The sequence below is a fragment of the Caloenas nicobarica genome, chromosome 1, assembly GCF_036013445.1.
Source record: "Caloenas nicobarica isolate bCalNic1 chromosome 1, bCalNic1.hap1, whole genome shotgun sequence".
Lineage (NCBI taxonomy): Eukaryota > Metazoa > Chordata > Aves > Columbiformes > Columbidae > Caloenas > Caloenas nicobarica.
This window is the reverse complement of record NC_088245.1, coordinates 41,389,585-41,413,291: the sequence shown is the minus strand read 5'-3', so window position 1 is coordinate 41,413,291 and position 23,707 is coordinate 41,389,585. Positions and strand designations below refer to the sequence as shown.

Here is a 23,707-nt window from a genome sequence, read left to right as displayed (position 1 = left end):
GCAGAAGGAATATTAATATTCTGTATACATCAAGACCATTTTATGCTAATGATATAAGAAGAAAAAGACGGAGGTGTCTGCTCCAAGCCTACTCCCCACAAGTGACCCTGTGCTCCTGCTGAGCCCCTTGCAGTTGGTCCCAAACCTCCTTCAGGGAGTTTAGATAACCAGGGAAAAAGCTCTTTCCCGGTGAAGCCTTGCTATCTGTGACCTTCACTTTTCACTCTAAATACTTATCTTCTTCTGCTTTGTTCCTCATTTATAACCTGAAAAGTCATGGTGTGAGAGCAAGGAACAATGAGACCTGCCCCACCAGGTCACAGCAGTGCCCCTCGTGGCACCCGATGGCCGTAGGCGATGCTGTTTGGGAACGGAGGGGGCCTGACCCCTCTGCCATTCCTCCCCAGGCCTCACCGCTGCCTCTCCCCAGCCGCAGGTGCCCTCAGCCATGGGGCTGCCCTGGGGTCTCCTCCTGCTCGCGGTGGCCCTGGGGAGGATGGCTGCCGCCCGCTGCCCCACACCCTGCGTCTGTGACAACCTCCGCGCTCAAGTCCTCTGCCTCCACAGGAACCTGACAGCCATCCCCGAAGCCATCCCGCAGGTGGGCAAGGGGACAGGCAGGGGATGGGGGGAGGAGGTGGGGATGGCAGCCCTCAGGTAACTCAGTATTTTGTTTGTGTGACCGACAGCTCACCAAAAACCTGGACCTTCGGGGCAATAGCTTCATGGTCATCCCGATGGGAGCCTTCCTCGCCACCCCATACCTAACGCACTTGGACCTGCAGCACTGCAAGGTGGAACGGCTGGAGGAAGGGGCTTTCCGGGGGCTGGGGAGGCTGGTCTACCTCAACCTGGCCTCCAACGGCATAACCCTCCTCTACCAGGAGTCCCTGGATGGGCTGTCCTCACTCCAGCAGCTCATCCTGAAGGGGAACCGCATAGAGGAGATCCAGCCGGGTGCTTTTGGCCATCTCGGGTCCCTCACTGTTCTCGACCTGAGGGCGAACGCCTTGGTCTACCTCCCAGACATGGTCTTCCAGGGTCTGCAGGTCCTCAGGTGGCTCCGTCTGTCCCACAATGCCCTCCACGTGCTGAGCAGCGAGGCCTTCGCCGCCCTGCCCGCCCTGCGCAGGCTGAGCCTGGACCACAACGAGCTGCAGGCGCTGCCCAGCGAGGCCCTGGCCAGGCTGGATGGGGCAACTCAGCTGGACCTGGGCCACAACCCCATCACCTACATAGGCGAGGAGGCCCTGGCCATGGCCTCACTGAAGCACCTCTTCCTGGACCATGCCGCCCTCCAGGATGTGGCACCCGACGCCTTCACCCGCAGCCCCCAGCTGCGCACGCTGGACCTCCGTGAAAACCAGCTGCAAGGGCTGCCACCCCTGGCCGGGGCCGGGAGGCTGGAGAGGGTCAGCCTGGCCGGGAACCCCCTGCTCTGCTCCTGCCTCCTGCGCCCCTTCCACCGCTGGCTGGCAAGGGTGCGAGTGCAGGCAGAGGGGGCCTGTGCCGCTCCCCTCGCCCTCCGTGGCCGCCCCCTCGACTCTCTCAGGCCCCCCGAGATGAGATGCGGCCGCCCCCAGCCACCCCCCAGCCCCACCACACCGTCGGAGCAGTTGAGGGTGGCCAGCAGTGGGCAGTGCCCCCTGGGGTGCTCCTGCTCCCCCGATTTCCACCATGGGTCCTGTGAGAACAGGGACCTGCGGGAGATTCCTCAGGGCTTCCCCCGGGACACTCGCCTCCTCGACCTGCGCCAAAATGCCTTTGGGACGGTGCCGCCAGGCGCCTTCCCTGGCCTGAAAGAGGTGGTGTCCCTCCACCTGCAGAGCTGCGGCATCAGGACACTGCAACCTGGGGCACTGCAGGGGCTGGAGAGCCTGGTCTACCTCTACCTCACCGACAACCACCTCTCCACCTTGGCAGCCACTGCCTTCAAGGGTGCCCCACAGCTGGCCTACCTCGACCTGGACCGCAACGCCTTCACCCGCCTGCCCTCGCACGCCTTCCAGCTCCTGCCCAACCTCATCTCCCTCCACCTGCAGCACAATGCCATCAGGGAGCTGGTGGACGGTGACCTGGCCAGGGCAAGGGGGCTGCACTGGCTCTACCTCGCCGGGAACACCATCCAGCACATCGCCCCCACTGCCCTGGCTCCTGCCAGGATGCTGGAGAAGCTGCACCTGGAGGGAAACCACCTGGCAGAGGTGCCCACAGCTGCGCTGCAGGGCTTGCCCGCACTGAGCGAGCTGAAGCTGTCCCGCAACCCCATCAAGCGCCTGGGGGATGGTGCCTTCCTGCCCGTGGCCTCCAGCCTGCAGCACCTCTACCTGGACAACATGGGCCTGGAGTGGGTGCGTGTGGCTGGGGACCCCCAAGGGGCAGGGGCACCGCAGGGCACAGCCACAGGTCCTGTCCTGTTCCACCGCCCAGGGCTGGTGGCCCTTATAGAGGCATCCAAACAGATGTCCCTGAACTCCCAAGGCTTTAGGAGATGCTCCGTAGCCTGGCCAGGAGGAGAGGCTTCATCAGGCTTGGCCAGAGCGTTGTCTTGCTCCAGCCTGTTCCCCTGGGACACACTTGCTCCCTCTCGTCCTTAAAGACACCCCACTACAGGGGGGTCCAGACCATTCCCCAGACCACCTCCTTGCCCAGCCCTGGATTTATTTCTCCTGCTGTTATTAAAATCTGTCCTGTGGGACTCTTCGCCACTGTTACCCTGAATTCCTCCAGCCTCTGAAGAAAGCTGTGTTAGCACCACTCTCACAAGGACCATGCACCCTAACAGCGCTCAGGGGTTGCTCAAATACCTCCTGCATGTCACCTTCTTTCCAAGAAGACTGAGCAGGGCCTAGTGAGTCCCAAAATGTGACCAAAACTGGTTAACTAATGGTCCCAAAGCACATGTGCTGCCATTTAAAACAGCTCTTTCATGGGGGGGGGGTCACCACATTCAGGCCAGGCTCTCTCGGCCCCTCAGTCTGATTAGCAGTGCAGAGGCCAAGATTTGCTCCTCTGCCTCCATCGGGACCCCCTGACTCACCCTCACTTCGTTGCAGATTTCCCCCGGTGCCTTCGCTGGCCTCGGCCCCAAGATCAGAAGCCTTTACCTGGAGAGCAACAAAATGAGCACCATCCCTGACATGAGCAACTTCACAGGGTTGGAAATCCTCAACCTGAGGGATGTGCCTTTCCACTGTGACTGCCAGCTCCTTCCCCTGTGCAGGTGAGTGCTGCAAGTGGGGAACAGCCCTGGGGACAACCACGGGGACAGCTGGACCCTTGCCACACCAGAGGCACAGGCCCATGGCACACTGGCCTTTTTGGGTCTTCTCCCGTGGTGGTGAGACAGAACACATACCTCTGTGGAAGGGTAGAAGCAGCCTGGACTTTCCTCGTGTAGGGAAAGCAGCCACAAGCTGGGGTGGGCAGGTACTCAGATATTCACCCAGGTGAGACCCTGGGCAATCTGGCCTGGCTTTGAAGGGACCTGCACCCACTCATGGGCAGAGTTTCACCTCTCCCTTTGCCCCATCCCATTCCTTTCCCTGATCTCCTGCCACGTTTCCAGGTGGATCGACAAACTCAACCTCCACGTAGGGGCCACCTGCGGGTCTCCTGCAGAAGCCCAGGGGCTGAAGGTGAAGCTTTCCACCACTTTCCTCACCTGCCCTGGCTGGGCCCGAGGCGAGGCTGGGGGAGCCAGGCCTGACAAGACCAGGGCTGCAGGCAAGCCCAGCAAGAAAAAGAGACCGGGAAAATCACCAGCCAAGGGCTTCAGGAGGAGCAGAGCTTAGGAAATGTGTGCAGGACGCAACAGGCTCGTACCCACAGTCTGGGGAGAGCGGTTTTTCTACTTGTCCCCACTGCGGTAACATGGATATTGCACAAGGTGCAAGGAAGAAAGCCTGGTGACACCAAAGCGATGCTGAATTGCCAAAGACACAGGGTGTGTTTTTGCAAGACACAGAGGTACGTTACCCTGTAAAGAACTGGTGCAAAAAGCTTTTGTAGTGTTTGCAGCAGGCTTTGGTGACTCGAACAACAAAGCCAAATCCTTGCTTTTTCTTCCCAAGGCTCCCTCCAGCCATGCGGAAAAGCTGGAATCCACAAGTTTGTTTTTGTAAAAGAGTGCTGTGCTTCCACAGCTTCCAGAATGATTAAAGAGCAGGACCGCAAACAGCACCAATGCAAGATCCTGCACCGCCTTGAATCTCAGAGCAGAAAACTTAAAATTACTCTCAGTGAAAATACTGCCTGAATCCCCAGCAGCTCCTCAGAATTAAAACATAAGCAGATTGAAACCTTTCTATTTCCTGCAAAATTTGATCGGTGGAATGGGATCACTGACCCCATAAGTGATTCCATCATAAGCGATGTGCCCAACCTATTCCCCATGGCAGCCCAAGTTGGGACCCCCTGGCCCCATTTTCAAGTCCGAATTTTGTTCAAATGGGGAAGACTTTACAAGGTAAACACTTCCAGCCATTGAACAACCGTGTGGGGCATGGACATGTTAGTGCAAAAACCAGGAGGAAGCAAGCCAAAGTTGTCTGGAAGTTCTCCTGGAAAGACAGGTGGTCCTACAAGCCCTTCGATAAAAATCCCACACTCACTCTATCCCCATTTCCCCAGGAACCCAGAGCCCTTGCAGGGCTCAGTCCAGGATGGGCACAGCTCTTGTGCTTGGTTTGACACAGACCCTCCATTCTTTTTCTACTCGTGTTTCACTGCTTCCACCACCGCCTTTTTTGTCCCTCTCCAGTTAAAGGCTCCATTTGCCTCTTTAGAAGGGAAAAGAAAAAGACTGGTAATTACTGCCTGTCTCTACCCTGTGTTTTCTAGACAGTTAGCTTGCCAATTTTTTTTTTTTTTGGTCATGAGCCACTGTGCAAAGCAGGAACTGTTTTGGCATCACGGGCTCTTGCCTAGAAGCTCAAGGTGAGCATGGCACCATGTCCCTGTAGGATCTGACAGGGCACTTGCTGTGCCCCGCTGTGGCACTGACAGGCAGGACATGTCCTTGCCTGCAGAAAGTTCACAGGAACTTGCTACAGGAGATTTAAAACTGTTTTTCATCGCTGTTGCCATACTGACCTTCCTGATTTCTGTGCTGGAACTTTGATGGCCACTCTGGGAAAGAAAGTGATGTTTTATAGTTTTGCCCTAAAACTGGAAATGGCATCCCCTGCCTTATTCTGTCTATTGCACTCTGGTGATATTCAGCCCTCATGCAGAACTGGCAGGTAAAGAGCAAGTGCTCAGAAAAACCCTCATGGATGGCCCAAAAAACCACCTCAAACCCAAACTGCCCCAAAACACTGTTTACTTATACCTAACACTTACAGTCCTCTTCTCCTCCCCATCTTGGCTAACTTTGGTATTTTGGAAAACAGTGCACAAGCCTTTGGTCTCTTACTCAAGTTTAATTCAGAGGGTTTTAGGGTACAGACTGTAGATCAAATTTACAGTAGGATTGCTAAAAAATTAAAAAAAAAAAATCAAACTGTGCACCCCATCCTCTGCAGTTCTGTGTTCAAAAGCAAGAAATGACACTGAAAAAAGGTCTCTTGCTCTCTCAAGAGGTATCATCGTCCTTTTTTTTTTTTTTTTTTTAGTATCTTTCCATTCTTCCTGCCCTGACTTTCTCGGGAGTTTCAGGGCCTAGACAACAGAGCACAGCACTGAAGTCCTGTGAGGGCAGCCGATTTTCTGACACGTGTGACCTGCACACATCACCTCAGACTGCAGCTCACCACCTCCAGCCACAGCTGAGAACCCAAACTGCCCCTTTGTGCTCTGGCAGCTTCTTTTCCCCTCTTGGGAGTTCCTGCTCAAAAAGGTGCTTTCAAAGCCAGGCACACACAACCCCAGCGGCCACCCTGGTCCTGCTCCTCAGTGCACCAGCGGCCTTTCTGGAGTCTGTTTCCCAGCGCTTAAAAATCACAAGTCTGCAGGAAATTTTCTTGCACGCCAGGAAAGCAGAATTGCGATGTTGCAGGGTGGTCTGCCTCAAAAAGGGAAGGCCCTTTTAGTCTTCTGCTTCCCTTTGCCAGGACCTTCCCCAAAGAGCCATGAGGTGAAGTGCAGGCTGCTGTGGGCAGCTGGGGGACACTCCAGGATCAGTCTGTGACCTCCTGCTTTATGCTGCTGATGGGAACAGGAAGCTCTGTGGCTTCATACTCTTCTATTGAGGGGTCAATGGTTTCTTCTTTCACCTGCACGGCAATGACTAGCAAGAGATGGAGAGAAGGAAAACATAAATAAGTAAAATCAACTCTACCTGCAACACCCCAGAGCCAGCTCTCTTCATGCAGATACTCAAAATGCCCCAGGTTTCCAGCCCACTTCTTGAGGGTCCCTCACAACAGGCAGCCCTGTTTTGCCAGCACAAATCCATCCACGGTCACAGCAGCAACCAGGATGGGACCAAACCCTGGCAGCATTTGGCTGCCTGCTCCCCAGAACAACTTCTCCTGGGGCTGAGGGAAGAAAACCCAGTGTGGTTCATTCTGTACCTGCCTGGATCCACACACGGGAAATGAAACCTCTATGAACAATGTGGACCTTCATGAGGTGCGCAAAGCACCTCAGCCACCATCTTCCCCAACACCCACTAAGGCTGGCAGGTGACCCAGTTGCCAGATGCTCTTCTGATCACCACACTCTTGGTGCTTAGCACGACAGGCTGCATCATGCTGTGTCAGCCCTTATGGTGACTGGGATGTGGCAGCACACTTTTGACATGTCCATCTTGACTCTCCTCCCTGACCTTGCACAACCAGACTGCTCAGCAAGGCAGCCATGCCCTCAGCAGGCATCAGCAGTATCAAGATATCCAGCTGTACTGGTGCCACCAAACCTTCCCAGAAGGAAAACCTTCCCAGGGAAAGCAGGCAAAGGGTTTATTCCACTGTCTTTGGAGGAGTGGAGAAGGACATTTGTCACCGTGTTGCCTTTCCCTGCCTGGGGCACTCATGACATAATGGCCAAGACGCAGAGTACAGGAAAGTTGCGTGTGGCTGATGGGTGGAGTAACTCTCTCTCTTACTCTCATCAGGTGCTGGCTCTGGCAAAGCCTTGCTGGCAGCTTTCACTTCTCGTTTTGTCTTCGGGGCGGCAGGCTTCTTGACAGTCTGCTTGATGCTGCGGGTTTTGGCAGGTAATTTTTTTCCTTAACAAAAAGAAAACACAGCATGGGGAAAAGTATTTTTCTTTTCCCCTGGAAAAGCAGCAACCCTGCTCCACTGAGAAACCACAGGCCAGGCACCAGCACAACTGACCAGCAAGCTACTCAGTCATTAGCTGCCAACTGGTTACTCAACAGAAATGGCCTACTGGAGAAAAACTCTATAGTCATCCTCTCCAAATATGCTCCTCCATGTTCTCCTTCATTAAAGGTAAGGCACTTCAGCGTGTGCTTAACTTCTGAGGAGCAGGTCCTGTAGGAATCAGTCTGGAGTCAGCTTTGCTTACCTGTCTGTGTCTACTCCTAGGCAAGGGGCATGTTGGCTGCAAGGTATGGACATTGTAGCATTAATGTTTGAATTTTAGCTGACATTTATATGTAGGTTGAATGCCTTTATAACTCTTTAGGTGTCCTTTCCTCTACACCCTCCCCACCAGGAAGGAATTTCTTGCCTGTCTACACATGATTTGCCACAGCTACTGCAACACTGATGACAACAAGGACAAGATGAAATAACACAGTCCAGCCTGGCTATTGGCTTCTTCAGCCATCATAAAGCCTTCTTTCCCCCAGCACAAAGCGGGCAGGGCTGCTCTCCAGCTACCCTCCAGCTGCAACAAAAAAATCTCCCTCCAACCACAGACACAGTAGGGAAAGCAGCACAACCTCACGCCTGGAAGCAAGCACCAGCTATACCTTGGCCAACAGAAAAGAGACAGCAAAACAGATCCTTCCCACACACATAGCTTTCTGCTTTTTTAGGTAACAGGGCAGTTAAGGATGAAGCTGTGTTGTCAATCCCACAGCTGGCTGAGGGCATCCACAGCAAGACAAGGCCTCTCTTTCCTGCTCTGACAGGACATGGACAGGGTTCCTCTAACTGGGCCCAGCCTGCGAGCGAGCGGGAGGGCACTAATCAAACATCACTCACTCTTCTTTCCATAGGGTTTCTTCTTCCTCTTGGGCACCTCCTTGGCCTTCACTGGAGTTGTGGGCTCTGTCATGGAGACGAGAGGGAAACGAAAGCCAAGTCCCACAACCAGTAGGTAACTGGGATGAAGTGACATAAGCGAGAAACAAGATACACCCGTCCCCCCGAGCCAAAGCCCTCTTCCCAAAACAACCAGCTGGGGGGAAAGCAAGGCTCTAGCGCAGTTGCTGTCTGTGCTTCCAGGCGAGGGCCCAGGGTGGCAGGCTGGGGCAGCATAGGGGAGAGAGGCCCAGGAGAGATTTGGCAGGGGCAGTGAAAAAAACCCCAAAAAACAACAAGATTTGTAGCTTGGGACAAGAAGGAAAACATCTGCAAAGGTGAGGCAGTGGCCTCCCTGTGACAAGGGAAGGAAACTCTTCAGAGGGATGCTCTTACCTTTTAGAGACAGAGTCAGAGAATTGATGAGAAAAGGGAGTAGGGGCTGAGTTCCCCCTGCTACTTGGCTGAGGTTGTAGGTTTGCTTAGTAAAAGGGAGCTGTGCAGGGACAGGACCACCTGGAACTCTACCTGACTTCAACAGGAGCAATTCTCTGTTGGTATGCAGGTGGTGAAACAGAGGAAAAACAGAGCCAACCTCAAATCTCAGGCAGTTTTCTCCCCACCACAAACTCCTCCCTCTGCCGGCTGCTAGAACGTGTGGCAGCAAAGGAAGACTTCTGGTAGCCAGCGCAAATCAAGGAGGCAATTTTCTCCTTCCTACAAGGCCCCAAAAAAGGACGAGGCACTCACAGAGCAGGAGGAAGGAAACCTTTGCCTCTAGCATCAGAAACCACAGCCAAGTCTCCACGCACCTGGAACAACAGGTGGTTGAAGCTGGTAGCCTGTCAGCTCACACCACCCCACAGGATAAATGTCTGGAGACTCGCAGTCCACCCACTGGTCATACTCGTTGTCCCAGCCATCAAAATGGATGCTAAGGAGACGGTGAACTACACGCTTCACTGTGGCCACACAGATGAGACGAGGCTCCATCAGGTCCACTGCTTCCACCTTCATGCCTGCCTTGAAGCCATGGTTTGGGCAGTCCTGTGTGTAGAAAAAAAAATGAGAAAAAGAAAACCCAAGGCCATTGCACCCAGTCCAAACCCAGATCTGGCCACCAGCACCCTAGAACAGCTACAGGCTTGCTCCAGCTTAAAACAAGCTGAGAAAGAATCAGCCAGTCACACGACAAAAAGGGACACACACAAACAGATCCAATGCCAGCTGTGACCTTAGCAAATCTCAACCCAGCCTTTAGAAAAAAAGATCCTGACACAGGGGGAGCAGCAGCTAAGGGACATCTAATCAAGCCCATTAATCTGAGGTAGCCCTGGGAAATGAGAAAGACCAGTGCAGGCCCAGGTGCTGCAGTTTTGCTGATACAAAGCAAATCCCCTCCACCCACGTGACAGCCATGTGTCCATAGGCAATAAGCATTGCAGAACCCACCAGGAGCCTGGAGCTCCTGAAAACACTAGAGAATCGCAGGTCACACTCAGAGAGACCAAGATGTCGTTACATACACCTGAGGTACGACACTGCTTGTCCTGGCCAGCCAAACAGGGCCTTTGCTTGGAGAACACAAATTCCTGTGCCTTGGGCTCTTCTTAGAAGTGCTGACTGGCAGCAAAGAGCAATAGAGACACTGGATATTGTCTATCCTGACTTCAGGAAGGCTTTTGACATTGTCTCCTGTAAGATCCTCATTGAGAAGCTATAGGCTGTATGAGGAGACAGTGAGGTGGACTGAAAACTGGCTGAGTGGCTGGGCCCAGAGGATGGTGATTAGTGGCGTGAAGTCTAGTTGGAGGTCAGTAATTAGTGGTGTTCCCCTGGGGGTAAATATGGGATCCAATCCTGTTCAGTGTCTTCATTAATTATCTGAATGACATGATGGAGTGTCATGTCAAACACTGGAAGTTTGCTGGTGATACAAAACTGGGAGGAGAGACAGATATACTAGAGGGTTGTGTTGCCATCCAGAGGGACCTTGACAAGCTGGAGAAATGATCTCACAGGAACCTCAGGCAGTTTAACAAAAGGAAATGTAAAGTCCTGCATGTGGGGAGGAACAATCCCAGGCACCAGCACAGGCTGGGGGCCAAGTGGCTGGAAAGCGGCTTGGCAGAAAATGTCCTGGTGGACACCAAGTTGAACATGAGCCAGCAATGTGCCCTTGGGACAAAGAAGGCTAGCGGTAACCTGGGCTGCATGAAGAGGTATGTCCCCAGCAGATCAAGGGAGATGATCCTTCCCCTCTACTCGGCACTGGTGAGACCACACCCGGGGTACTGTGTCCATTTCTGGGCTCTCCAGTACAGGAGAGACATGGGCATACTGGAGAGAGTCCAGGGAAGGGTCATGCAGATGACAAAGGGACTGGAGCATCTCTCCTGTGAGGAAAGGCTGAGAGAGATGGAACTCTTCAGCTTGGAAAAGATATATATGTGCGTAAATATATGTGCATAAATGCCTGAAGGAAGGGTGCAAAGACGGAGCCAGAATCTTTTCAGTGGTGCCCAGTGACAGGACCAGAGGCAATGGGCACAAAGTGAAACGTGGGAGGTTCCTTCTAAACATCAAGAAGCATTTTTTACTGCAAGGGCAACTGAGCACTGGCACAGGTTGCTCAAAGAGGTTGTAGAGCCTCCATGCCTGGAGATATTCAAAAGCCATCTGGACATAGTCCTGGGCAACCTGCTACAGGTAGCCCTGCTTCAACAGGGGGATTGGACAAGATGACCTCCAGAGGTCACTTCCACCTCAACCATTCTGTGACAGCCAGAGCTCTTATGCTCCTCCTTGCTGACTGCAAACATCCCTACACATCTCTTCGTCCTAGCAGCACTCACTGTGTTGAAGAGCCGTGCTGGAACAGGTCTCGATTTAGTCTTTTCCAGGTAACTTTCCCAGTCGAAGGTCTTTGCATCTTGCCCTGCAGTAGGAAGAAATGGTAAGAGGGAAGAAGGCAGCCATTGGGTAGATCAGCTGGGGGAAAGGCAGAATAGGCAGGAGGGACACATTGCAGCTGGTTGCAAAGCAGTTTCATGAACCAGCATGTACAGCCTCATCCTGGACATAACTCTAGCGCACAGATTCCATGGCAGCCCAGCATCCCTTTCCAGAGTGCAAATACAGAAAAGTACAAGCTGCAACCCTGAACATCCATGTCAGTCACATATCCAGACCATCGAGAAAGGTGAGGAGAAGCAGCAGGCAGGCAGAAGGATGTTCAAAACACACCACTGAGACCAATCTTTCTCTCACCAGCAGGAACATCAAAGGAAGACAGAACAGGACTACACAGAAGTGCTACAACACAGAAATTCAGAGCAGGCTTTTCTGGGTATGACCACATGGGGCAGTAAAAACACTCCTGGGGTGACTGCCTCTCAGGATTTTGCAGAAATACTGGTCTCAGATTTATTCATACAAGGAGAACAGGGGTGACTCCTGCCACTTTTAAGTACTGAGCCATGAGGCGATGGCTCTACTTAACCCTTCCCACCCTCCTTGTCCTTTGATTGATTCTGTTCAGTTTGGGGATTGTACACCCCTCGCACTGATCTGCCAGGGCCTAACCACCATGCCATTGATGCCCTCTGGAGATGCTACTTCCTTCCATAAAGTACCAAGACTTGGTATATGGGCAGGGCTCAAATGAATGGACCAGCTCTCTGAACCAGCCCTATCTCCCTGAAAAACAGGTAGATTGAGACCTTGTGGTTTGATTCATCTGAACCTGACACCTCAGAAAAGCACTGCCCAGCAGATTCTGCATGTAGGTTTGTACCACAGGTTTGTCCAAATCTCACCTTTTGGAGGAGTCAGATCAATACTGTTCTTCTGACAGAAGTTGACAGGGAAGATGGCATGCGAGGAGGCATGATAGCAGAACCAGTCAGAGCCATCAGCAGATGTGGCTCCATCAATGCTGATCATGAGATACCCATCCAAGAGGACCTGAGATGGGAGTGAAGGGCATATATGTAAGAGCATATTTTGCTTGCTCTAAAGCCTGTCCTCTCAAAGGATCCCCTCAAGAGTCCCCATAGTTGGATTACAATTGCCACTAGACAGTAAAATGCAGTGTTACATGCTCCGGGGCATGCAGTAGCTTCTCCTGATATGTTAGTCAGCACAAGCTAATCCCCAAAACAGCTATTTCTGCAGGACTGGGACCAATGCTAATAGCCTTGTGAAAAGGACTCAGCCATAAAAGGTCAGGAGCTTTGTTCTCCCTCAGAAACAGACTCTATGGGCAGCGCAGAGTCCCTCTACACCAGCCACATCATGAATTTGTAACTGGGCACATGGGAAGGACACCACCTTCAGACTTGCCACTTCCTATAGCAACAAGACTTGTCGCATCCTGTCACTCACTAGTAATTGGCACCTACCAAATGTAACAGGCACGTCTGCCCCAAACTCTTCACGGTTCAAAGCAATGGCTGAAGGAACATGTTCCAGACACAAAGGACTTTCCTAGCACACCCCTGCCAAACCCTAAGTATCAATGTCCTCTGCTTGGGTTCTACAAGGGCAAACAGCTTAAGGGAGCAGGAAACACCTAAGCTGATGCTGTGCTTTAGGACAAGGAAGGCACCTCACTGAGGAAACCTGGCCAAGCAAATTACACTAGCACCTCATCAGGAGATGGCAGGAGACACATCCGCCCTCAGCTTCCTACACCAGTGAATGCTGCCTGTACAGATACACCCCATTCCCACACAGAGGTCACCCCACAACTCTTCTTCTTTCCCTCCTCCAGGTAGCACTACAGAGTCCTCTCTTTATACACTCCAAGAACTGGAGAACAAATCTTCCCTACTGCATGCCCAAAGGTGAAGGAAGGGTGGCTGCCAGTCACACAGACTGGACAGTTAGGTTGCAGACCAAGCATGTGCGTCTTCATGCTGTCCACTTAGGCACACCTGGACAACTGCTGGTCTCATCAGCTCTCAGACCACTGAGGTAACGCCCCAATTCCCTCCACACATCAGCTGCCTACCTTTCTCAACAGCCCTCGCCCTCATGCAAAACCCTACCCAGTCTTACTCATTTGCAAAGACCAGAGGAGAAGCTGAGTTACCTCAGGTAAACACAGGAGACCCCTTCTGCCCAATGACCTTACCTGGCAAACAGTAGCCACACAAATGTTGCCCAGATTCAGGGGGTCAATGGCCTCCAGTTTCATGCCTTCCTCAAACCATCCACCTTCAGCATAGACAGCTCGTACCTACAGGAGACTCTGGTACACCATGTGCTGGCAGGGGTGTGGGACACTCCCACCCCAACACCCGGCACGCCAAATGCAAACAGGATTAGAGCTTTTCTACTTGGCTCAACCAAGTTGGGAGAGGGAAGAAGAAATATTACAAGAAATACAAAGAGGCAGCCAAACCAATGCTGTGTTTCTGTCAGCAGCCTCCTGCCAAGGCTGTGGTTGCTCAGAGAGCTAGGCCCAGCACTCAGTCACTGCTCCACAGCAAAGCGAGCCTCCTTTTCGTCTCAGTCCTTACCAGTATGATCCAGCTCCTTGCTGGAACTGGTCTCTCCCATGCAATCATCTTCCCTCTGCAACTCAAAGCCCCAAGCAACTGCTTGCCCTTCAGTTGAGTCCCTCAATCTGTTGTCTTTTAGTTCTTCCATCTCTCTGTTTTGACCTGACCCTGCCCAACCGCAGCCTTAACACCCCAAACACCTTACTGCCCTATAGCTGTGAGACAAATGAGCCGCCCCTCAACGACCCACACCACAGCATGTAGACCCAAGGAAGGAAGTGGTACCATTGTTTCCTTCGCTGTGGCTAACACAGAAAGGTAGACTTGTCCTACCTTCTTAAACAAATAGGGGATAGCGTCACAGTAAATCTTCCGGAATGTGGGGTGGTTTGCCATGTCACTGCGTTTTTCTTCTGTGAGGAATGAAAGAAACAAAGAGAGGTAAGAAACCTGCAGCAACTGCAGTAAGAAAACACAATGGTTATGAATTCCCTGGTGAGACATCAGCTGCTATAAAATACCTAGATCAGAGACCATGAGAAGAGTAATAAAAAGAACAGGTCAGTCCCTCTACACCTTCCCATAACATGGGCTGGGATGCAGGGCTTGCTCAAAAGCAGATGGGTGATCTTCCTGAGCACCAGTAATGACACCTCGACAGGCAGCTGTAATTACCAGGGGGAGGCAGCAAGGAAGGGAGAAACAACCAAACGGATCAGCAGGGCTCAAGTCTTGTTTATTTCTGCCAGTCTAAGCTGACCAAGAATTACTCTCTTGTGAAGTCCAGAAAAACCACAGCCTGACCGCGTCCAATCTTACAGAAGCCAGCATGAATTTCTTCAAAAAGACTATAAACATTGGTGATGTTGCAGACTCTGCATTCTCATGCTGTGGGGACAGACCCCCTGCTTCAGGTAAGAAACCCTACAGTCTCCCTGTCCTGGCCCATGGCAGCAGATTGCTGGGCTTTTATCTATCCAGGGAGAAAATCAGCAGACACAGGACTGCATAGACCTTACCTGTCAGGTCCTGAGGCAATTGCCTGGCTCCCAGCATGTCAGGACTGGTATTGACAGCAGAGTCCAGGCAGTTCATAGTAAATCAGAAGATGCCTGTGGTGGCCCGATCCCTACCTGTCTTCTTCATGCTGTGGCCCACTCTCCGTGACCAGCCCACAGGATGGATGAGGGGACTCCACATGTGGCACCAGAAGTCATCATCGCTGTCTCCATCTTCATATAGAAGTCTCAGTCTGCCCCCAATCACCGTGTCCACCACTGCCATGCGTGTCCGGGACACATGGTTCTTATCCACCACCTCCACCCGCATGCCCTGCCGGAATGGGTACTTCATGCTCTCGGCCATCTGGCAACAACCAACAGAGGAGATGAGATCAGTCGTACTTGGTGTTTTCCTTCCTCAAACACTTCAGAGAACAGCTTTCCCCACAGACATTCCAGCCAACACCCTGCACTACCCAGAGCTGACTGAGAGACACCTCTGGGAAGGGATGAGAGCAGGTTCATTGAGGGGACAGGGAGCTGCCAGCTCCACACATGACAGCACAGTTGGGCACATGCACCCTAAATGCCCCCTGTCCTGTGGCCTCATAACAGCTACCCTGACCCTGGCCCAGCAGCCATACTCAGCCAGCACCTTGTGGGAACATTCTGAGCACGAGAAACAGATGTCACTTGTGTTCAGCATGAACTGAGCGAGGAATTGCATGTCTTTTTCAGTCATGAAAGAGACCATAAAGGTTTCAAGGCTTGAAGCAGTTGGAGGCATAGCTTCTCAAGGGATTTTCAGTTGACTCTAAGAGAGCCCAGGACCTTATATTCACTTTTTGACTCTGATCAGAAGTAGAGCAACATGATGATTTGTCAGCTCCACCTCCAACGGTAGAGCTACTCTGCAGACTCATCTAAAGGCACAGGCACACAAAAAAAGAGTCACTAGCTGCCTTCTAACTGATTTGAGACCTCAGTTTGCAGCCTCAGTTTTACAGCCTGGCCCTACACATCCACAAACACCCAGAGCTATTTAAAGAACATCTGACACTTCGGCACTGCAGATCCCACGATGCTGTGCAGCAGCTCAGAGCCACAGCTCAAAACAGACTCAGACAACCAAACTGGCCTACACCTGAATCCAGACGAACTTTTAAGGGAAGATCTTGTCCTTGCACCTCCTGTTCATTAGGTGGGAAACACAGAATCATTTTGGTTGGAAGCGACCCTCAAGATCATCGAGTCCAACCATTAACCTAACTCTGGCACTAAACCATGTGCCTAAGAATGTCATCTACACATCTTTTAAACACCTCCAGGGATGGTGACTCCAGCACTTCCCCAGGCAGCCTGTCCCAGTGCCTGACAACCCCTTCTGTGAATAAATTTTTCCTAATATCCAATCTAAACCTCCCCAGTGCAATTTGAGGCCATTTCTTCTCATTCTACCACTTGCTACTTAGGAGAAGAGACCAACACCCTCCATGCTACAACCTCCTTTCAGGTAGCTGTAGACAGCGATAAAGTCTCCCCTCAGCCTCCTCTTCTCCAGGCTAAACAGCCCCAGTTCCCTCAGCCACTCCTCATAAGACTTGTGCTCCAGAACCCTCACCAGCTTCATTGCCCTTCTCTGAGGGGAGACACAGAGGGGAGAAAGTTACTGACAACATTTGTCTCCCTCTACCACTTCCCTTCCATGGTGTGAGCACTCAGCTACCTGTGGCCCAGGAACAAGCAGCTACAAACAACCTCTCAACTTTCTGAGAAGCAACAAGGGAAACACCAACTATGTCAAAGTCTCCAGCTAAGTGTCACCAATTGCCTTGCACACAGGAAAGCCCATCATCTATCTGTCTTCCTGCCTGCTGCCTCTGAGACCATCTTCCTTATCTACGGTTTCCAAAGCTGCCAGCCACAGAAGAGCATCTTCTCCTCGACAAGGTCTAACCTCAGTGCAGGCTACATGAAACAACCACAAGAGCTATAAAGCTGCCAAGGCCATGGCACGGCTGTTTCCATGCACTTCGAGGGAGCCTGCACCCCTCTCACTCCCCACAGGCTGCTGTGCTACCAGCACAGAAGACAAAGGTTTTTGACTCTCGGAGCCATTCCCCAGCACTAAAACAGGGCAGGGAAAGGCCAGGTTGGAGCTGCCCTGGCCTTTCCCTTCAGCAATGAAGCAAACTTATCCCCAGTATTTTCCAGCAGAGGTTGACATGACAACAGCTTTCAAAGCCCATCTATTACCCAAAGGAGAGACGGTTGTGCTGACAGGGCATAGGGGCTGTGCCATTCCTACAGCATCATGACAGGGCTCTCACTGCCCCTGTCCTGCTCGGTTTCAAGGAGGCACACAGGAGTTGCACAGTTCAGAACCAGAAGAGACATGCTGCACACACATCTCTTGGCTTCGGCTTCATTTCCACACATAAAAGGACATCCTCCTACATTTACCTTGATGTGGAAATCCACTGGGATGGTCCTGGCTCCCACCAGTTTTTTCATGAGGTAACTTCTCCAGTCAGTGTACTTGGCATGGATCGCTGCATACACACAGGGAAAAAGCACATCTTTATGACTGAAGGAATTACAGCACCACACTACACCTTTCTTCCTATCCAAGAGTCTATCTGCATTAAAAAGCCTTCTTCACATTCAGATCCTGCACCTGCTCTCAGGCAGACCCTGCTCTGCAAGCTCAACCCCAAAACTGGCTGCACGGGATCACCATTACAGAATGGGCTGGGCCAAGCAGACATCCAGCTCCACTGATCTAGCTGTGGAAGTGGTATTAGAGTTAAAACAAGCGAGCGATATCAACCAAACCTCAACTTGCCAAAATTCTGCTGAACTGGCCTCTCTCTTAACTGCTAGCTGAGCACGGACTGGATCCAGTGCGCTCCTCAGAGACACTGTCCAGGATATAAGACCAAAAAGTTCCCCCAAGGGTTAAGCCTAGCCACCATGTGGGTCAGAAGGATGAGTCACCTGCACTAGCTTCTGTCCATAGGTCTGACACCACCTCTGCATCCAGCACTCCCAGGATCAACCACAGGGAGATGCAGAGGGAGCAGTCCAAGCAGTCTCCAGCTTCCCAAAGAACCAAGTGTTCCTTGTAACTTAGAGCACAAATGGAGCTGGGGTCCCACAGACAGTGGGAGTGCCTGTCCCACTGCACTAGGTATAAACCCGAGGCTCCTCCATGCCCAGACTCGTGCTGACCCCTCTTGCCCCGCACTCACTTTGTGGTGGTACCAGGATTTTGCTGTTGATGGCACACCAGCCAATGGGGTGAATATCCACTGTGCCCAAATTGCACCAGAAGTCGTGGCTGGCATCATTCTCAAAGCCCTCGTATCGCAGAAGAGCCCTGTACCCTGCCAGGACAGAGTAAACAACCAGAGAAAGGCATTAGAGGCCAAGAATTTCTCCTCTCCCTGTTGGGCACCACAGGCTTATCCCCTACAGCATGGTCTTCAGAGGTCTGCATAGGTTATCAGAGCTTCTCCAATCAACCTGGAGGCAGAACTGCCCTTGCAAAGAGCCCAGCAATCAGAACAGGAACCAAACACTAGTTTCCTCCCACTCCTGTACCATGGTATCTCCTGTTCCAAAATCTCTCAGCAATTGCAGAGCTCCTAAGAGCTGATGTTTCAGCTGACCAGCAACACTCAGCTCTCCAAAGCTTCCCTCAGAAGTTAGTCATCCCCAGCTGTCAGGAATTACACTGGAGACATACCTACAGTCTGGATGACGGATGCAATCCAGTACACGCGGCTGGGGAGCACAGCATCACTGTTCAGCACTTCCACTTTCATACCTTTCACAACATCATCCCATTGATCGAAGAGTGGCACCTGAAGGATTGAGGCAGCCAGGTCATGAAAGGGACGTTGACAGGTCAGAGCAGGGCCTAGGCCCTTGTTCTAGCTTTCAGAGTCATGTTTTAGGCAGCTACACTTTCATCTGAGACCCAGGTTTGCATGCCTTACCCTTCCTATATCTGCCAACAGCTTGAAATACCACTGAACTGTCCCAAATATCTCACTGGTGTGTTCAGAGGATCCCAAAAGGCAGAACACGGTATACCAACACTTTACTATTTCACTGCCAGCTGTCCTATTATAATAAATATCTGCTGCCATTCCTCTATGGTGTCAAAATCCCTAACCCATCAAACTGCCACGTCTTCCTGACTGATCCTCAAGAAAACCACAATTTTCTTAGTATTATCAGAGATCACAACTCAAAAGTAACTTAACAAGTGAGTCTTAATACACAGAGAGCCTGGGCATGCTATAATACCTAAGAACTGTCGTTCTTCCACAGATCTGCCTTGGCTGCTTGGCCCATAAGGATTGCAAATCAGTATGACAGGAACCAGATATGTTGGAGGGGCAGTTACTGTCAGGCCCACATAAGCAGAGTTCCTCCCTGCACATCACCCCAGGCTGTGCTCACCCACACAAACTGCAAAGGCAAACAGGAGCTTTTCTGCTACCCCCCAGTCAGAAGTAATTCTGTCCCCGGCCAGCACTGGGCCATCACCACCTTCTACCATCTGTTTCTACCAAGTCCTCCTCTGCTTCCTCCCCCAAAACTCCTGGTATCTCTGTGAGACTCCCACTCTTAGCTGTGAAAAGCCCAAACTTCTTCCCTTGCATCAGCTGGGTTTCAGTAACCGGTTCCCCACATCTCGCCCCACCACTTGCCACAGGAGTACAGGGGAGCCCCATGCAGATGGCATGTCCCATGAGCGCTGCAAGGCACAGCAAAGAAGAACTCACGTGTTTGAAGCAGCTGACAGGAGCTGCCTTGAAGCCGTGCTCCTGCAGATACTTTCCCCAGTCAAAGCCCAGGACGAGTGCTATAAGCAGATATGAGAGCAGAATATCAGGTGAGGTGATAGAAACGGCACAGAGTGCTCAGTTACCTCTGGATAACAGCTGGCAGCCACACTGTGGCCTACACTGGGACAGAGCCCTCTGCCTCAGTACTCAGGGACTCTCTGTTCCAGTGCATTTACCTTGGTGGGGAAATAGATCTCATGAGTACACAGGGACAAGGCTCCACAAGAGGCACAGTATATTATTAATCAATCTTTGCTGTCACTTGCTTTTGGGGGATGGGGAGGCAGAAGGGAAAAAAAAAAGGGGTTCAAATCCAGCCCAGGTCTCCAGCACTCCGAGGAGAATACAGAATGCATCCTGTCAGTGCTAAACCACTGAGCAGCTTTGCCTCTCAGCAGCAACACTGCAGGGTCACATCAGCAGTGCTTGCTTCCCCATAGGGTGCTGGGAAAATCAGAGTGAAGCACTGGGATATTAATCCCACAGTCACTTCTGATCCAAGGCTACAGCTCTGCTCCAGCAGCAGTCTGCTCAGGAATCAGTCCCTGCTTCCACCCCCTGGGGCTCACTTTCACCCCAACAGAGCAGATTGCTTCTCCTTCCGCAGCAGCAACTGGTTATTCCTCAAACTGATCAGTGAGTGACTTGGGTTAAACAGAGCTCCACAGGCTGTGGAGCAGTGAATGGCTGGGAGCAGCAGGACACCTTTAAGTCAGCTTTGCCAGCAGAAGTCAGCACCTCATGGGACTACAGATCTTACGCTCCAGGTCGAGTCGCATGAGGAATGAGGATGCAACAGCGGATGGGTAGGAACCCACCAGAGCTGTTAGCAGATGCGCCCTATGTCCTGCCAGCCTGTGTCAGAGCGATCCACACACATTGTTTCAGGACACGGCAGCATACCAGAGTGGAGGAAAGAGACTATAGAGCTTACAGCTCTCCAGATGTCCCAATTTCTGTGGCTCCAGCAGCTGCACCTCTTCGCACCTCACATACACTCACCATCCTGGCCTGTCAGTGTCCCATCTGCCAGCTGCCCCGTGCCCTGTGAATGGAGGAAGGCCCCGATCTTGGCCGACCAAGCTGCCTTGTGCAGAACTTTAGCTTTCTTTGTTGGTGGCTTCCCCTACAAAAGAAGGAATGTTAGGAACATTAGTGGCACAGGAGAAGCCAGTCCCTCCAACTGGCCAGAAGGGTATGCATTTCTTCCTTGGGGTGGTTTTCAGGTTACTGCAATTTTTAGTAATGCTCACAGCAACAAGAAGAAACAGCAGGTAAAAATATCAGTGTACTTCCTCAGCTTCTAGGGAGCACCAGCTTTCAGCTGGCATGCATTCTCTGGGGACTCCAGGCAGCAAGAACAAGCCACTCGTAAGGGCAGTCTGATCTTTAACTAGAGAGCAACCACCCACCCCTGCGTACAGGCACATCCTGCTCCATCCCAAGGGGAGAAGGAAGAGTTTTGACTCACCTGCAGTCTGGCCAGGATGCTGGCCTTCTTGGAGTTTGAGGAGTAGCTTCTGGAGCAGGAGACGCTGCAGAAACGTTTGGTCTTGGAGAAGAAAGCCTCCCTGGTGCCTACAATCCCACACATCTCGCATACAGCTGAGAGAAGGAAGGCACAAAAGCATGAGTAGTTGGCAAGGTTGATGCACCAAAAGGACAGAGCTGAGCTCTGGCAACCCTCATTACACGTAGCGGCTCCCCCATGTAGCCCAGAAAATGCAGTCTCAACCCAGTGCTGCTCCCAAAGCATACATAGGTCCAGCCATACACCCCTTGGCTCCTCCAGCCCTTGCTCTTTCCATCATATATGTGCTTTAGGTACAACAGGCAGTGTAGTACCTGGCTCAGAGCCACTGTCCTCTGTGAGCCGGCCTGTGGACAGCTGGTGCACAGGAGAGGTCGGAAGCTCTCCAGCTTCCCGGTCTGCCATCTCATCATCACTGGACTCATCCAGACAGGAGCTGCTGTCACTGCCCAAGCTGCTGTTGTAGCCCCGGAAGCTGTCATAACCCCCAAAGATGTCCAAGTCATCATCCTCCTCATCGTCATCACCTTCCTCCTCCATTTGCTCCAAAGATGAAGTTTTGTGGCAGAGGGTAGACACCAACTGAAAAAAAGAGACAGTCTGCTTTAAAATAGACATTTTACACCACACTCCACAATAAACCTGCCTTTTTTACTGGGGGGGTCACCTCTTGGACTGGGGAGTGAGCAATGAGTCCACATAACAACCTCAAAGGCAGGAGTCTGAATCTCTAGCAGGGAAGCTCTTACCCCTGCAACAGCTCCCTTTACAGGTATTTTATAGGCTGCATTCTGTTTCCCAAGAGGAAACGAACAGCCACAGAGCTAGCAGCTACATATAAAAGACTTTGAGAAACATGGAAAGAATACAGGGAATTACGCTGCCACGTTGAGGAAGACAGAGGAGGCTGCATCCTTCCAGGCACTGTGTCTCCCAGCACAGCAGTGCAGACATCATCAACACTGAAGTCACCGCAAAATTCCAGCAGAGAGCACAAAGCTGCGCATTCTGGCCACCACAGCTCACAAGACCAGTACAGCCTGGATGTCAGCAGGACAAACTTGACCCTGGAGAAAGTTCATATTCTTTGGAAACTGCATAGTCCATAGCTGACCTCAGTTCAGAAGCTGCATCACCAGGATGACAGAACATTTGTTAAGAGCTTTTGCCTACAACCAGCTGTATCCACAACTAAGCATCTTCACTAGCTCTTTGTACTTGCTATTCTAGCAGAGAACTAGCAGAATCTTGAACTGGGCCCAAATAAGCGCAAAAGAAGCTGGAAAAAGGTGTTAGCAACTCATGAAAGAGCAGCAAGATGTCAGCATCAGCACAGGGAGCAATGGAAAAGACAGGTAGACTGGGACAGCCACACAAGGCACCAGGACACAATTATTCATCAAAGTGGGCAGTGACAAAAGATCAGCAACATGTCCACCACCTTCCAGTGCTAAATTCCCTCCAATTCCTGGCTCCTGGATATTATTACAGACACATGAACAGGAAGATCAGACTTCACCCACTGCTGCCTCCCCACAAAACAGACCCACGGTACCCAAGTCGTTCCCTGAAGACAGAGTTGCTTTCCTGCAGATCCACATCCTCAGACAGCATTCCTGACACCTGAAAAGCCTGAACACCTCGAGGAAAAAAAGTACATTCATCTCCTTCTCGGCCCTATCCGGGGCTGCACCTTCCTTTAGCTCATAGGAAGGGTGTATCTTTGAATCATTACTCGTCCACCCAAGGCGAATGAAAATCGCGGACATGTTACGAGTTCCCAGGGCTGACGAGCGAGGACAGCACCCCCCGCAACCCCCTCAGGGAGCCAAGGGGGACGCAGAGGCCCATCCCGCCTGCGTCAGACCCATCACCCCCAACAGCGCCAGCCCGGCCACTGGCAGCGCGGAGGCGGGGCGGACGGCCACGCCGGCAAGCACAACAACGCGGCGGCCAGGAGGAGGTGGCCTGGCGCTGCCACCCCCGCTCCGGCCGCGGGCAGCCGCTACCGCGGTCCCACACCGCAGCCCGGGCCTCGCGCCCTCCCCGCTCAGGGCACCGGGCGGCTCAGCCCGGCGCCCCAAGGCTTTCCCCAGCACCCCGCGGGCAACTCCGCGGCTGTAAGGGCGGACGAGCTCCCTCTGGCCCGGTTCCGGCCCCGGAGGAACCCTCGGCTCGCCGCCGCTCACCTCCCCCCCGGCCTGCTCCATGGCTCCCACAGCGCCGCTAGCCCGCCTCGCGCGCGGGGAGCACAGCCCCCCCCCCGCCTCGGCGGCGCACCTGATTGGCGGGAGCAGGGAAAAGACAGCCAATCAGCGAAGAGTTTGTTCTCGCCGCACTCCCCGCGGGGCACGACGGGAGGTGTAGTTCTTTTCCCGCCACGGCAGCGGCAGGAGCGGCCATGGCGCCTTACGACAGCGCCACCCAGGGGCGGGGAGAGGCCTCCCCGGGCACGGTGCGCCCGCCCCTTCTGCTTTCGTAGTTCTGGATTAGCACTGTCAGTCCCAAAAGCTTCTCTAAACAACAAAGCAAAAGAGGCCTTGAAGTGCCTGCCGTGCTATGCAATGGGTTTCAAAATTCAGGCGCATTTATGGCACAGCTTCTTCATTGTACAAATGCTTCTCTGTCTTTTGGCTTCCTTTCCCCCATGACA

The 23,707-nt window shown here is 52.4% G+C and overlaps 2 protein-coding genes across 5 annotated transcripts; one reads left to right on the top strand and one right to left on the bottom strand.

Annotated features, from left to right (window-relative positions):
* The first annotated feature begins 357 nt into the window (after positions 1–357).
* CHADL (chondroadherin like) lies at positions 358–3,794 on the top strand. The gene is given in 5 exon segments (XM_065658637.1): positions 358–441; positions 443–601; positions 690–2,351; positions 3,057–3,223; positions 3,569–3,794. Coding segments are annotated over 5 exon segments (2,298 nt in total).
* A 1,619-nt stretch (positions 3,795–5,413) lies between these two features.
* L3MBTL2 (L3MBTL histone methyl-lysine binding protein 2) lies at positions 5,414–23,301 on the bottom strand. 4 transcript variants are annotated; one of them, XM_065636372.1, is made up of 17 exons: positions 23,244–23,301; positions 21,369–21,636; positions 20,995–21,128; positions 20,526–20,649; positions 19,461–19,540; positions 18,413–18,530; positions 17,916–18,050; positions 17,128–17,216; positions 14,797–15,028; positions 13,997–14,076; positions 13,294–13,398; positions 11,975–12,122; positions 11,012–11,094; positions 8,969–9,203; positions 8,118–8,183; positions 7,049–7,171; positions 5,414–6,229 (listed from the first exon to the last, which is right to left on the bottom strand). In XM_065636372.1, exons 1-17 carry the CDS (start codon positions 23,262–23,264, stop codon positions 6,120–6,122), a joined length of 2,151 nt encoding a protein of 716 aa, XP_065492444.1. In that variant the 5' UTR covers positions 23,265–23,301; the 3' UTR covers positions 5,414–6,119. The 4 variants fall into 4 exon arrangements, with proteins under 4 accessions (XP_065492444.1, XP_065492434.1, XP_065492452.1 ...); XM_065636362.1 differs by lacking the exon at positions 23,244–23,301 and adding an exon at positions 21,934–22,011; XM_065636380.1 differs by lacking the exons at positions 8,118–8,183; positions 23,244–23,301 and adding an exon at positions 21,934–22,011.
* Between the last annotated feature and the right edge of the window lie 406 nt (positions 23,302–23,707).